The sequence below is a fragment of the Monopterus albus genome, unplaced genomic scaffold (genome assembly GCF_001952655.1).
Source record: "Monopterus albus unplaced genomic scaffold, M_albus_1.0 scaffold282.1, whole genome shotgun sequence".
NCBI classification, from domain to species: domain Eukaryota; kingdom Metazoa; phylum Chordata; class Actinopteri; order Synbranchiformes; family Synbranchidae; genus Monopterus; species Monopterus albus.
Genome location: NW_018128162.1, coordinates 507,017 through 520,085, shown reverse-complemented (window position 1 = coordinate 520,085; position 13,069 = coordinate 507,017). Strand labels below are relative to the sequence as shown.

At 40.4% G+C, this 13,069-nt stretch overlaps 2 protein-coding genes across 2 annotated transcripts in view; both read right to left on the bottom strand.

The window, feature by feature from the left end:
- Positions 1 to 7,837, bottom strand: part of LOC109973173 (glutamine--fructose-6-phosphate aminotransferase [isomerizing] 2-like) — a gene marked incomplete at its 5' end in the record, with an annotated part of 20,381 nt that extends 12,544 nt beyond the window's left edge. Inside the window, 7 exons of the mRNA XM_020622569.1 lie at positions 783 to 862; positions 2,423 to 2,484; positions 4,261 to 4,395; positions 5,133 to 5,191; positions 6,271 to 6,396; positions 6,800 to 6,907; positions 7,663 to 7,837. Of these exons, the coding sequence (XP_020478225.1) occupies positions 783 to 862; positions 2,423 to 2,484; positions 4,261 to 4,395; positions 5,133 to 5,191; positions 6,271 to 6,396; positions 6,800 to 6,907; positions 7,663 to 7,837 (745 nt within the window). The remainder of the gene's footprint in view (positions 1 to 782; positions 863 to 2,422; positions 2,485 to 4,260; positions 4,396 to 5,132; positions 5,192 to 6,270; positions 6,397 to 6,799; positions 6,908 to 7,662) is intronic.
- A 609-nt stretch (positions 7,838 to 8,446) lies between these two features.
- Positions 8,447 to 11,746, bottom strand: LOC109973176 (glutamine--fructose-6-phosphate aminotransferase [isomerizing] 2-like). The gene is made up of 4 exons (XM_020622572.1): positions 11,471 to 11,746; positions 9,953 to 10,060; positions 9,090 to 9,197; positions 8,447 to 8,686 (listed from the first exon to the last, which is right to left on the bottom strand). The coding sequence occupies exons 1-4, from the start codon at positions 11,475 to 11,477 to the stop codon at positions 8,484 to 8,486; spliced, it is 426 nt and encodes a 141-aa protein (XP_020478228.1). The 5' UTR covers positions 11,478 to 11,746; the 3' UTR covers positions 8,447 to 8,483.
- Positions 11,747 to 13,069: the final 1,323 nt, after the last annotated feature.

Below are 13,069 nucleotides of genomic sequence, written 5' to 3'. Positions count from 1 at the left end.
ATGGGGTAGGACTAGATAAGTCTAACTTCTTCCTACTCCGTTCAAGCATGTCCTAGGTATAAGCAAATTGATAATGCATTTGTGGATATGTGTGAAATTATGTGTGTTGACATATTGACTGTCTTTACATGTTTGAAAGAATAAATCAAATCAAATCAAAAGTTATTTAGCCATTAATAAAAAGTATATATCCACAACCCATTTTCACTGCTTACAACTTCAGTAAGAGCCTCCGAGAAGTTGGAGCATTTTGAGAGAGGAACTGTTGTTGAATTGGGCCTAAACACGCCTTATCCTTTTAAGATGCGTTTCAGATTTACTTTAGTGTTTCAAACTGGGATTTCATTACTTCCTATCTGGGTGATCAGTCAGGATCTACAGTACGTCACTATGCAATTTCTTCTTCTACTTTTTCATACTTTTGTGCTTAGTTATAATTAAGCAAGCCAATTTTCTTTTATTAGCAAATTACTTGGCCAATAAAACCACGATAGTTGGAGTATCTCTACACAGCTCAGAGACACATATTGTAACACATTTATCAGCAGGGACAACAGTATTTTAGATACTTTCCTATGCATTTTTTTTTTAACTTTAATATGACAATGAAGTAGGAATACGCTCTCAGGTTTATAAATCCCACATTTACTTTATCTATTTAAACTTTGTGCTTAAAGTTGTGGATGTGTGTATCTACAGTATGTCTCTGTGTGCGAGCATGCATTTAGACAGAGATGTAGGGTGCAGTGTAAGTGGTGGACAGAGAGAGGAACAGAGCTCACCACTGTTGTACTGGACGGGGATGTGTTCAGTCAACAGCTCATGCTCACTTCGCACACCAATGAGCAGTGGACTTCCTCTCCTGTTGGAACAAGAATGAAGCAGGTGGAGAGGAAGAGATGAAGTCGAGGAGATGGAGAGAAAGTGTGGGTAAGGTGGGAAAGGACAGTTTAGGCTTTGTAGACACACAACGTCAGACACGCACTTTGATGCTTTGTTAAAGTATGAATGTTCCTGAAATTTGATCGTTTCTCCTACTGTATTATTCCAAACAAAGCATAAGTTCTGAGGTTTGCCTCCGTACACAAGGGTTCAAACACAATCTGACTTATTCCGAGAATCTTCTAAACTGTATAACCTTGAGGGCTTGATAGGTAAACTGATCCACCATTTGTCTACACTAGGATTTGCTCATAGTTCCTGGACCAAGTCAATGCTTCCTCATTGGCCAATGATTCTGTGGTCTTGTCCTATTGGCTATGAGAGCGGAAGAAGTGCAATGATGTGTAGATTTGACAGGTGAGGGAGAAGGAAGGAGACCAAATTTAAAATACAGGAGACCTTATCCCGTGACTACAGTATGTCAAAACTAAACCTCTTCATGTTTAGTTATTATGACGCTGATGTCCAGAAGTCCTCTCCTTATTTCTTGTCTTTCTCTGTCTGGATCCCTCTGTTCTTCTGGTTACCCGTTCTCTGGGACTCGGCTACACTGACGTAAGACGGCTGGTTGTTTTAAGGGGTGTGGGACTTGACCAAGGCTTGCAAACAGAAACATGTGGTTGCTATCCAATACAATATTTAAGGGAGAGATGGGAAGAGGGGAAGCAAATGTATAAAAGAAAAAGGTAAGTAGTAGTAAGTAAAGTGTGCTGGGAGGTTGATCCTACACTACACTGAGTTTAGCCAAAGCTTTACAATACTCATATCAGCTATCAGACCTTTTCAAGCACACAGTACAACATGAACAATGGATATGCCCGAGTTTATTGACTTTAGCAACAGATATAGCACGAAGCAGCCATTCCAACACTGGCACTATCAGACAACCTCTTTGCATAGATCACGTGTTACAGCACACTTCATTTCATTGCCCTTCTGCACTACTCTCAATATTCTCTTGCTGCCATGCTTCAGCAGGCTCCCTTCCCTGTGAGCCATGATAGCTCACTGAACCAGGAAATAATAAAAAATTAAAAGTAAAATGATAAGAAGCATGGCCATTTCCCAGAGCTGCAACAGGAAGCTCTCAAGTCTCTCTGTTAATGGGTCACAGAGAAGGAGGCCTGGGGCCAGCAGCCCAGAGGCCAGAGGAGGGAGAGAGGGAACCTGAATTCAACCTCTGCTCTGCTCCACTCTCTGCCTAGGTCTTAAAATACAAACAGGACTGGCACATACAGGTGCAAAGGAACTGACACACATTCACACACACGCATGAAGAACAGCACAGTCACCCACTGTCATAAACAAAGCCTTTTCCAGAGTCATAACCTATCATATTTAATGGATGTAAGTAGGATTGCTTCATAATGACTTTAGCACGGATGAGTCATCTCAAGTGAGTCTGGCTCACAAAACAGATACCGGACCACAATGTGAAGAAACGTCAGAGCAGTGTGTGTGGCTGTATCTATAACCAAACCTGGTGGACACAGCTTCTCCGGGGAAATGACGACTTTTAAACACCAGTGCGAAGGCCCCCTCCTGAGACAGAGAGAAACAGAGCCCACACAGAATTAACATTAGCTTGATGAAAGAGTGAAAATACAACAAAATGTTAGGGAAGAGGAGGAAAAACAGTTAAAAATGTACAATTTAAATGCACTGTAAAAGTCATATGCCTGGAGAGTATGTAACCTTAGAGAGAAACATTTTCAGAACACAAATAAATATTTCTTCTGGCCCCATGGGGTTTGGTAGTTGTGGTGGTGGTGGTGTGTGTGGGTGAGTGTTGGGAAGTAGTGAGACATGGGGGGTGGGGCGGGGCTTAAGCGAAATAAGACCCCTATTGTATAAAATCAGCAATATTTCGAAAGCACTGCACTGTCTGTGGTGGTTACCAGAAGCAAAACTGGCCAAGTATGTTTGTGTTTGTGTGTGGTGTTGAAACCGAAAGTGGGGGGTAAGTGTGGAGTGGGAGTCAAATGGGGGGCGTCATGGTGGTGAGGCTGTTAGTGGCTCTAACTGTCTGTTTCCCATTACTTAAAATCCAACACGGATGCTTTTGCCTACTCTGTTGTTCTACTTACAGAAAAACCACTACAAGTGAAACATGCGAAGCCCTGAAACATGAAAAGCACACACAAGCTCGCGCCCTCTCACCCGAAATGTTCTTTGAGTGATGATGTCACTTGTGATGTTGTTAGGGCGGTTGGCATGGGGACTGTGTTTGTAGTGGCTTATTATGTTTTAATGGGCGAGAATTTGAAGTTTGTCAGACAATGAGCATGTGAGTGTATGACTCATCACTGACACGTTCTATCACACTAAGCTACATGATGCTACCCTTCATAGTTACCAGGAAGCCTGGTATAAACATTTTCATCTGTAGTTGCAGCAAAAAAAAAAAAAGCCACAAAACTGAGTTGTGTTTGAGGGATACAGGGAAGAAATAAAAGTAAAGTCCAAATGGTTTGTATAATTGCAAAGGAAGATTATTATCCCTACACCCTGTGGCGTCTGCACAAAAGGCTATACAGCACAGAGGAATTTCAGGCTAAGCAAGTTAAAAGAAAGGTAAGGATACTATATTATAGTGTAAAATAAATTGCATCCCGTTTAATTCCTTGTTGGTCTCATGTGAATATCAGATTATCTACGGATCAGTCGCAGAATTAATGATTCATTTCAATTTGAACAGTAACTCAAATGTGTAAGTTGCTTAAACATAAATATTACTTATTAGCTGACAGCAAAGGTTTCATTTATATCAGTACATCATATTTCATATTATTTGCAAGTGTCTTTCACTGTTTGAATCAGCCTTGAACTGAAATGTTATTTACAATGTCATGATTCGAGGTCAAAAATTACAAGTGGCTATAATTCTAGGTGTATCTGTATTCTACAGAAGAAAATAATGAATTATGAAGGCAAAAATGTCTGACCTAAAGTTCTGATGCAATTACAAAACAACATACATCAGATTTCATACTCAGTTTCTCTATTATTTTCATAATTTCAATGATTTGTAATAACAACCAACACAGCATTCCATTTCAGTAGTTTTGTCTCAAAATCATGTACAAAAATAATTTATTTTCTTGAGAATGCCCCTTTCATAATTCAAATGTGTTACGTCTTAAATGTATGTTGAATTTTTAAGGGCTTGCGTTAGAAAGGATTAGAATGACAGGGGCTTGTCACTTGTCAGGGGGCCATGGCCCTCGTTGGCCACCCCTTGGGGGCACCATTGCCTACACCCCTTGTGCTGCTATGAAGTAGGTTCATGTGTGTTATTTCTGTGCGTGTGCTACTCACCAGCTGCTGAATGACCCTCTCTACCAGTTTGGAGAAGGTGATGCTGTCATTCTCTCGGTTGTCATAAACATACTTGGTCAATTTTGGGATCACCTCTGTGTCCGTCTCTGACTCAAACTCATATCCTTTGGTGATCTGAGAAAGGTAAGAGATACAGTTTATATTAATATAGACATTAGGGACAACAAGAACAACAGTGTTACAGTAGCTTCTTTTGCTCACACTGTTTACAGGAACAAAGATAAAGAAGAAATGAATCTTTCTTTTGGTTGAGTCTATTCAAATTGTTAAGGTTGGTGACAGCTAATTAAACGGGTGTGTAAACTGCTGTTAAACCAAGCAGGACTGTAGGTCAAAGGTAAAAGCTTTCAGGTCACCGATTAAAGAAAATGAAATTATGTTCAGTTTGTGAAATAATTGTATCTAAGCTTGTGATGTTGTCATAAAGTAAACGTTTAATGTGAAAAGATTTCACCTGAATAAACCTCAAATGTGATACAAATTTGTATATTATGGTGCTTTTGTCCAAATATAATGTGACAACAAATCACTTTTACAACACTCTTAAATAATGACAGTTGATGTGATTAAGGAAATGAAAACCCATAAATAAATCAGATTCTAGCCTTCATGTTATAATGTTATTGTAGTATAGTGTTTTCTGTCTATCCACTTTAGTGTACACAGCCACATTATAAAGTCTTTCTCCGAGTCATTATATGAATGCTCCGACACTTCAATGACACACTGACAGCTCGACCTGCCACTGAGTAAAATGACAGTGACGTTTGTAATTATATAACAAGCTTTAACCTGAAAGGCGGATCCAAGAACGGCCTTGAGCGGGACTCTAACCAGGTAGGGTGACTTACCAGGTACTTCTTCAGCTCTTTGTAGTTGGTGATGATGCCATTGTGGATGACAACAAACTCTGAGAAAAAGCAGCCAGAGTGAAAAGATTAGATAACAGGCCTTGTGAAGCTGTAAAAAGACCACTCGTAGATCCTGGGAGTTCTACGGATTCAAGCTCATTTGCACTCACACTCTAATGGTATGTTGCCCACACTAATATTAGTACAGTAACAGTGTATGTGCCTTACCAACAGCTCCTACTAATGATATGCTAAATGGCAGCTCTAACAGGTTGTAACCAAGAAATAATTTGCTTAAATAACATAATAATAATAATAAAACAAACAGAAGTTACCTGGTAGCACATTTTCCCTCCTTTCCTGTGATATGAACTGTAGCAAGTTGAGCTTTTACTTTATGGTTTAAAGCCAAGGTACAGTATTCTACATTACCGACACACCTAGGTACATGATGTACTGATGACAAAGAGACTAGAAGTAGAGTGTGGGTGTGAAGACAACCATCTTAACAATTAAGTTTTGTTTTCCTTTGTGCAGTGAAGCTAAAGTGTTTCACTTGTACTGAGATTGCTGTGGTGTGTTCTATATAGATTAACAGTTGGTTGGCAATGGGTATTAAATTTCAGTGACTAGTGGTTAACATGTTTCCTTATGGAATGGGACATTCCTTCAAAACCTCTACGTGTCATCTCTAATTTATGACAATGGTTAAATAAACAGATGCGTCTAGTTGTTGTCTGAAATTCTGAATCATCTTCAGCTGTGGTGATTTCCCTTGCATGGTTGTTAAGCATCGCTCTGCAATTTTGAACAGCAAATAACAAAAATGGAAGGACAGGAATACGTTTTTGACACGAGGGAATGTTGGTGGATTTGTCTGAGGCGTGTAGGAGGTAACCTTTGTTGTATTTAAACTCATAACACTCAGTTATGAGTCTGCCTCTGAAAACCCTCGGTTTGAAGGGATATGTAGCTCCACCAACTCGTCCTACCCCTCCATCCTAAAGAGTATCAGGACACCTTTATACCTACACATGAATGTGCAGAACTGAGGAGTAGGGCTAAGTGCTAGGGGCAAGGGGGAGAAATGGGAATGGGCCACTGGACAGTGTCAGCACATGTATAAGTACAGTATTACCATTATTCTTGTCAGAGCGATGAGGGTGGCTGTTGACAGCACTCGGCTCTCCGTGTGTGGCCCAACGAGTGTGAGCGAGGCCAAAGTGTGTGTACAACTTCTCATCCAGGTCCAGTGTGTCTTTTTCTGAACAGGAAAAGCAGAACATCAGCCCTTTTACTGACATGACCAGGCCACATCTTAAAAACACATTAAATCTAACACATGTTCAGTGAAGGGAGCATAGTGCTTTTGAAGAATTTCTTTAATATGTTTGGATGAGGAACGAATAATAATAAGAAAAAAAAAATACACAAGGTGATGTGATTTTGAAACAACCGCGACAATGACACGGGCCCTCTGCTGCTGATGGAGAACAGTCACTAAAACTAACAGCCACTATCAAATATTATTTAAAAAAAATTGGAGTTTCAAGATGATAACAAAAAAAATGTATTACTGACCCAGAAACATTAAAATATTCTTATCTCCATCACTGATGCACAAAATAAATCAGTCATAAATATAGTGTATATGTGCATAAACCCACTGTACAGCTCCTCGTCCAGGGCCTTGACCTTTCCTGTTTTCTTGATCAAACAGATGGTGTTGCCATTGATGCCAGTGGGCGTCTTGTTAGGGCCATCCACAGCAACACCTGTATGCAGGGAGGAGGAAGGGTTTACACTGTCATAGTGTCGCACAGAAGGACACACACAATTGTCACAAATTCCTAATGTTAGTGATGACAGGTCAAATTTCACACCTCACCAAGAAAGGATAGCTGGGAAGTTGACTACAAAGAAGGATGGGTAGGTTATTCAATAAGTTTTAGTATTTGAGGTAGCCTATTATTTATTGTGCGCTGTGATAAACAAGCATGAAAGGAACTGTTGCGCTCTGTGGCTCCATCCTGCTCAAATAGGATGAACCAACACAAAGTGTGTGTGTGTGTGTGTGTGTAAACAGTGTCAGGTGCCAGGATGCCGGACCTGGTAACTATTTTATTCATACAAGCAACACTGTTAGCAATCATATCTCCTTCCTGCTTTTATGACTGAGGGTGTGTCTGCAGTCAGCCCACTCTTGCAAGTGTCTTTAGGTGCCACCTGTTACACCAGTTTCTCTTTGTTTAAATCAAGATAATTATAAATAGCCTTTTAACTTAAATATCATCACCGACGTGTTGAGTTTAAAAATTCAAGGAGTGCCGGCTCAACTATCACTATGTGTTTAAGACGTGATTATAGGGTGTCAACACAAATTCTATAAGACTCTGGCAAGTTGTTTTTCTTCAAGCCCTGAATACTATGACATGTTGGCTAGAGGACATAATACACATACTGCCAGGGAATACGATAAGCTTTTGTGTTTGGTGTATGTGTGATAGCGCTGAGAAGCCAAGTGTTTTACCTGCTGAATCATACCCTCTGTACTCCAGTCTCTGCAGCCCCTTCACCAGCGTCTCAAATACCTCCTTCCTGGTGCGAGGCACTCGGTAATTCAGATAGGCAAAGATTCCTTTTAGAGAAGAAGAAAGAGAAAGAGAACCTGAGTCCCCTGACGTGGTCAGCAGTGTTGGCAGAGTTCACATGGCTGCAAAAAGCACAGTACCCCCTTTTTCATATCTTGAGAGAAGTATAATCATTTTGCTTAAAGCTAAATATAGATATCAGTGCTTAATTTGTAAATTATGAGGTCACAGAATATCAGTTCATGATGAACATTTTCTTTTTTGTTCTTTCATAGATCCCCAACGTTACACTGAATGTGCACCCAGTGTGACCAGCGCTGGATACGTTGTGATGTAATTACTTTTATACTGCATTTAATTATTCTAATTTTAGCCCAGTATGCTGTTGTAAATGGCCACTTGTACAAAAAGTATTACACTTCGGGCAGGGTTTTGTCTGAAATTCTGAATCATCTTCAGCTGTGGTGATTTCCCTTGCATGGTTGTTAAGCATCGCTCTGCAATTTTGAACAGCAAATAACAAAAATGGAAGGACAGGAATACGTTTTTGACACGAGGGAATGTTGGTGGATTTGTCTGAGGCGTGTAGGAGGTAACCTTTGTTGTATTTAAACTCATAACACTCAGTTATGAGTCTGCCTCTGAAAACCCTCGGTTTGAAGGGATATGTAGCTCCACCAACTCGTCCTACCCCTCCATCCTAAAGAGTATCAGGACACCTTTATACCTACACATGAATGTGCAGAACTGAGGAGTAGGGCTAAGTGCTAGGGGCAAGGGGGAGAAATGGGAATGGGCCACTGGACAGTGTCAGCACATGTATAAGTACAGTATTACCATTATTCTTGTCAGAGCGATGAGGGTGGCTGTTGACAGCACTCGGCTCTCCGTGTGTGGCCCAACGAGTGTGAGCGAGGCCAAAGTGTGTGTACAACTTCTCATCCAGGTCCAGTGTGTCTTTTTCTGAACAGGAAAAGCAGAACATCAGCCCTTTTACTGACATGACCAGGCCACATCTTAAAAACACATTAAATCTAACACATGTTCAGTGAAGGGAGCATAGTGCTTTTGAAGAATTTCTTTAATATGTTTGGATGAGGAACGAATAATAATAAGAAAAAAAAAATACACAAGGTGATGTGATTTTGAAACAACCGCGACAATGACACGGGCCCTCTGCTGCTGATGGAGAACAGTCACTAAAACTAACAGCCACTATCAAATATTATTTAAAAAAAATTGGAGTTTCAAGATGATAACAAAAAAAATGTATTACTGACCCAGAAACATTAAAATATTCTTATCTCCATCACTGATGCACAAAATAAATCAGTCATAAATATAGTGTATATGTGCATAAACCCACTGTACAGCTCCTCGTCCAGGGCCTTGACCTTTCCTGTTTTCTTGATCAAACAGATGGTGTTGCCATTGATGCCAGTGGGCGTCTTGTTAGGGCCATCCACAGCAACACCTGTATGCAGGGAGGAGGAAGGGTTTACACTGTCATAGTGTCGCACAGAAGGACACACACAATTGTCACAAATTCCTAATGTTAGTGATGACAGGTCAAATTTCACACCTCACCAAGAAAGGATAGCTGGGAAGTTGACTACAAAGAAGGATGGGTAGGTTATTCAATAAGTTTTAGTATTTGAGGTAGCCTATTATTTATTGTGCGCTGTGATAAACAAGCATGAAAGGAACTGTTGCGCTCTGTGGCTCCATCCTGCTCAAATAGGATGAACCAACACAAAGTGTGTGTGTGTGTGTGTGTGTAAACAGTGTCAGGTGCCAGGATGCCGGACCTGGTAACTATTTTATTCATACAAGCAACACTGTTAGCAATCATATCTCCTTCCTGCTTTTATGACTGAGGGTGTGTCTGCAGTCAGCCCACTCTTGCAAGTGTCTTTAGGTGCCACCTGTTACACCAGTTTCTCTTTGTTTAAATCAAGATAATTATAAATAGCCTTTTAACTTAAATATCATCACCGACGTGTTGAGTTTAAAAATTCAAGGAGTGCCGGCTCAACTATCACTATGTGTTTAAGACGTGATTATAGGGTGTCAACACAAATTCTATAAGACTCTGGCAAGTTGTTTTTCTTCAAGCCCTGAATACTATGACATGTTGGCTAGAGGACATAATACACATACTGCCAGGGAATACGATAAGCTTTTGTGTTTGGTGTATGTGTGATAGCGCTGAGAAGCCAAGTGTTTTACCTGCTGAATCATACCCTCTGTACTCCAGTCTCTGCAGCCCCTTCACCAGCGTCTCAAATACCTCCTTCCTGGTGCGAGGCACTCGGTAATTCAGATAGGCAAAGATTCCTTTTAGAGAAGAAGAAAGAGAAAGAGAACCTGAGTCCCCTGACGTGGTCAGCAGTGTTGGCAGAGTTCACATGGCTGCAAAAAGCACAGTACCCCCTTTTTCATATCTTGAGAGAAGTATAATCATTTTGCTTAAAGCTAAATATAGATATCAGTGCTTAATTTGTAAATTATGAGGTCACAGAATATCAGTTCATGATGAACATTTTCTTTTTTGTTCTTTCATAGATCCCCAACGTTACACTGAATGTGCACCCAGTGTGACCAGCGCTGGATACGTTGTGATGTAATTACTTTTATACTGCATTTAATTATTCTAATTTTAGCCCAGTATGCTGTTGTAAATGGCCACTTGTACAAAAAGTATTACACTTCGGGCAGGGTTTGTCAAAACAGGTGCTGGTCACAATTTGAAAGGCAGCCTACCGGATCCAGTTCCTGCTTGTTCGTGCACAAACTAACCCCTGGAAATCAGCAGATAAAAGATTCAGGAACAACCAGTGGCCAACACCGTCCTTGTGACAATAATATTCACTCTGTGGTTCATTAGTGGTGATTAAAGAAGAATATGGCTGGTTGGCTTCCTTCAGGATGTATTATGTTTATGGCCTTGGTCATCATCAAATGTATTCACTTTGGAAGGACAAGAATAAACAGTCATAATAAGAACCTGACATGGCATTGCATTTATTTACAGGAGTTAGTCAAGCTGATGCGCTCTTATATTAAATTAAAATAACCTTGAACATGCAGATGTGGCTGCTGGGTATTTTGTCCATATAGTCTACAGTGTATTACCACTCCCAGTAGTTTCATTATAGCATGTCCTGTGTGTGTGTGTGTGTGTGTGTGTGTGTGTGCAGCCCTTCTCCCAGTGGTACACAGCTGGCCATTGATGGACGCACATTGCGCGTAGTGTTACCGGTAGGAGGTAAAACCTATCGCCTCCTCCTTGCAAACACACGAAGGGGTTGAAGGACTCTTCAAAGATGTAGCCTCGAGCTTTAAACGTCCCTGATCGAGTGTAGGACATGTGAGGCTGTCAAAAGGTCTAAGACACACTATAAATCAGCGTTAGGTTCGTCAGTGTTTCTATCCCTCTTTTAATTTTAGAGTAACTGGTAGGACCTGCCTGTCCTGTTGTCCGCTTTTGTGAAGCAACAACAGTGACACGTAGCTGTTGTGCTCGTTGGGAATCCAGACATCATAAACACAGACATTTATCCAACCACAGTTTTTTTATTGGTTTAACGATCGTTGTAAGAGATTAGATAACTTTTCGAATTCCTTCGCTTGATGGATTATACGCATGGCACTGTTATAATACAACCGTGCACTGCAGAATCGTAACAGACGATCCCTTCCAGAAAGTTTTCAAACAATATTAACCTGATAAAAAGAAACCCTTACCACACATGGCTCAACTTTTTGCTGTCGTGGTCGGAAACCCTTCTGTGAGAAAACGACTTTTAATGTCCCGGCTGCTGTGACGCACTGCTTCGCCTGTATCTAACCCAACACAACTGCACACTCTGGCACGAGCTCTCTATGCTTTAAATTGTTTCCTGTAGAGGCAGCGGCCCCTCCTTCTCTGACAACTCCTCTGTCCTGTTAGCGCCACTGCTGCCTCAGGTACTGGACCACTTCATCTAAGCAGACTTGAAGAGCCTGCTTTTACTGAGACACAAAAATACTTTGGCATTTCTCTGCCAAGTTTGACTTATGCAAATACTTATTTGCAATCGTCAGTGGTTTGTTCTTGGGTCATTTATTTGATTAAAGTTGGGCCCTGAAGTGTGTAACACCAAATGTTTAGGCTGTGGATGAAGAGTGTAAAAAAATAAGGAACAAGATTTACTTATTGTGTCTACTGATGCAGAAGAGGTGTAGTTAGTTTGACGTCACAAAATCTTTTTGGCAGCCCCAAACAAAAACCCTATTGGTCTGAATAAAAAGTACCTCTGCTTTCTTAACTCTGTTGAAAATCTGGTGCACTCTATACATTTCCTGGAATTAACTGAATATAATTGAAAGAAATATGGGAAATATTTTTGAAGTAAATCTGTTGCAAATGTTATACATTTATTTCTACACAGTAAGGAATCCATTTATATTCTTATACAGTTGTTTGCAAGTTATATTTAATTGTAGGCTTACTGTACTTACATATGAGGTACCTAAATGTAAAATAAAGAAGTGTATTTCTGAATCGCTGCATCAAGGAGTGTTGTGCAACCTTTAAGTGTGGATCTGCTATTTGTGCTTTTTGTTACCTGATATATGAACCATTGTTTCTGGGTGTTTTTAGGTGCCTTACTGTCATCACTTTATTATGTCTCAAACAACTTCTGGTACAAAGTTCAAGTTCCTTGTGGCTGTATTACCTGAGGAATCTACCATGTTTGTTGTTGTACCCACCTTACAGCCCCCCCGTCTGCCAGTCCCGTACTTTGTCTGGTTCCACCTCTCAAGGTGAGGATATTGATTTGGATTTAGGGAGACACCAAGAAGAAACAGTAGACAAAGTAATCCAAAACAATGATGAAACAAAGTGAAAGGCTTAGGTCATGTACTCAGGTACTTTTTGATTATGTATTATTCAGGAGCTTGTTAAACCAGGAGAACAATTTGACAGAAGGAAGAAACAGTCATGCACTCACTATAATTTCCAGCCTTATCACTTTGATTGCTCATTCTGCCTCTAGTTTTTCTTGTGCTAAGGTCCTGCCAGAGCTCAGATCTGATGCCAAGGCAACATTTAGAGCAATAATAAATGAGAGGAACTATTTGACCTGGACAGAATTATATGGGTTTATTGCCTGTGCTTAGTGTGCTTTTGTGCGAGGCAGATTAAATTCTTATGTAAACTGTGGTTGGATAATTGATTTAATCTACATTTCAGCTGCAGTATTCCATATTTAAAACCATATGGAAGGTGTCAGTGAGAGGCAGAGACAGCGTCAGAGACACTGCTTATCTCAGTCTCTGCCTGTATCTCAGTTAGATGGG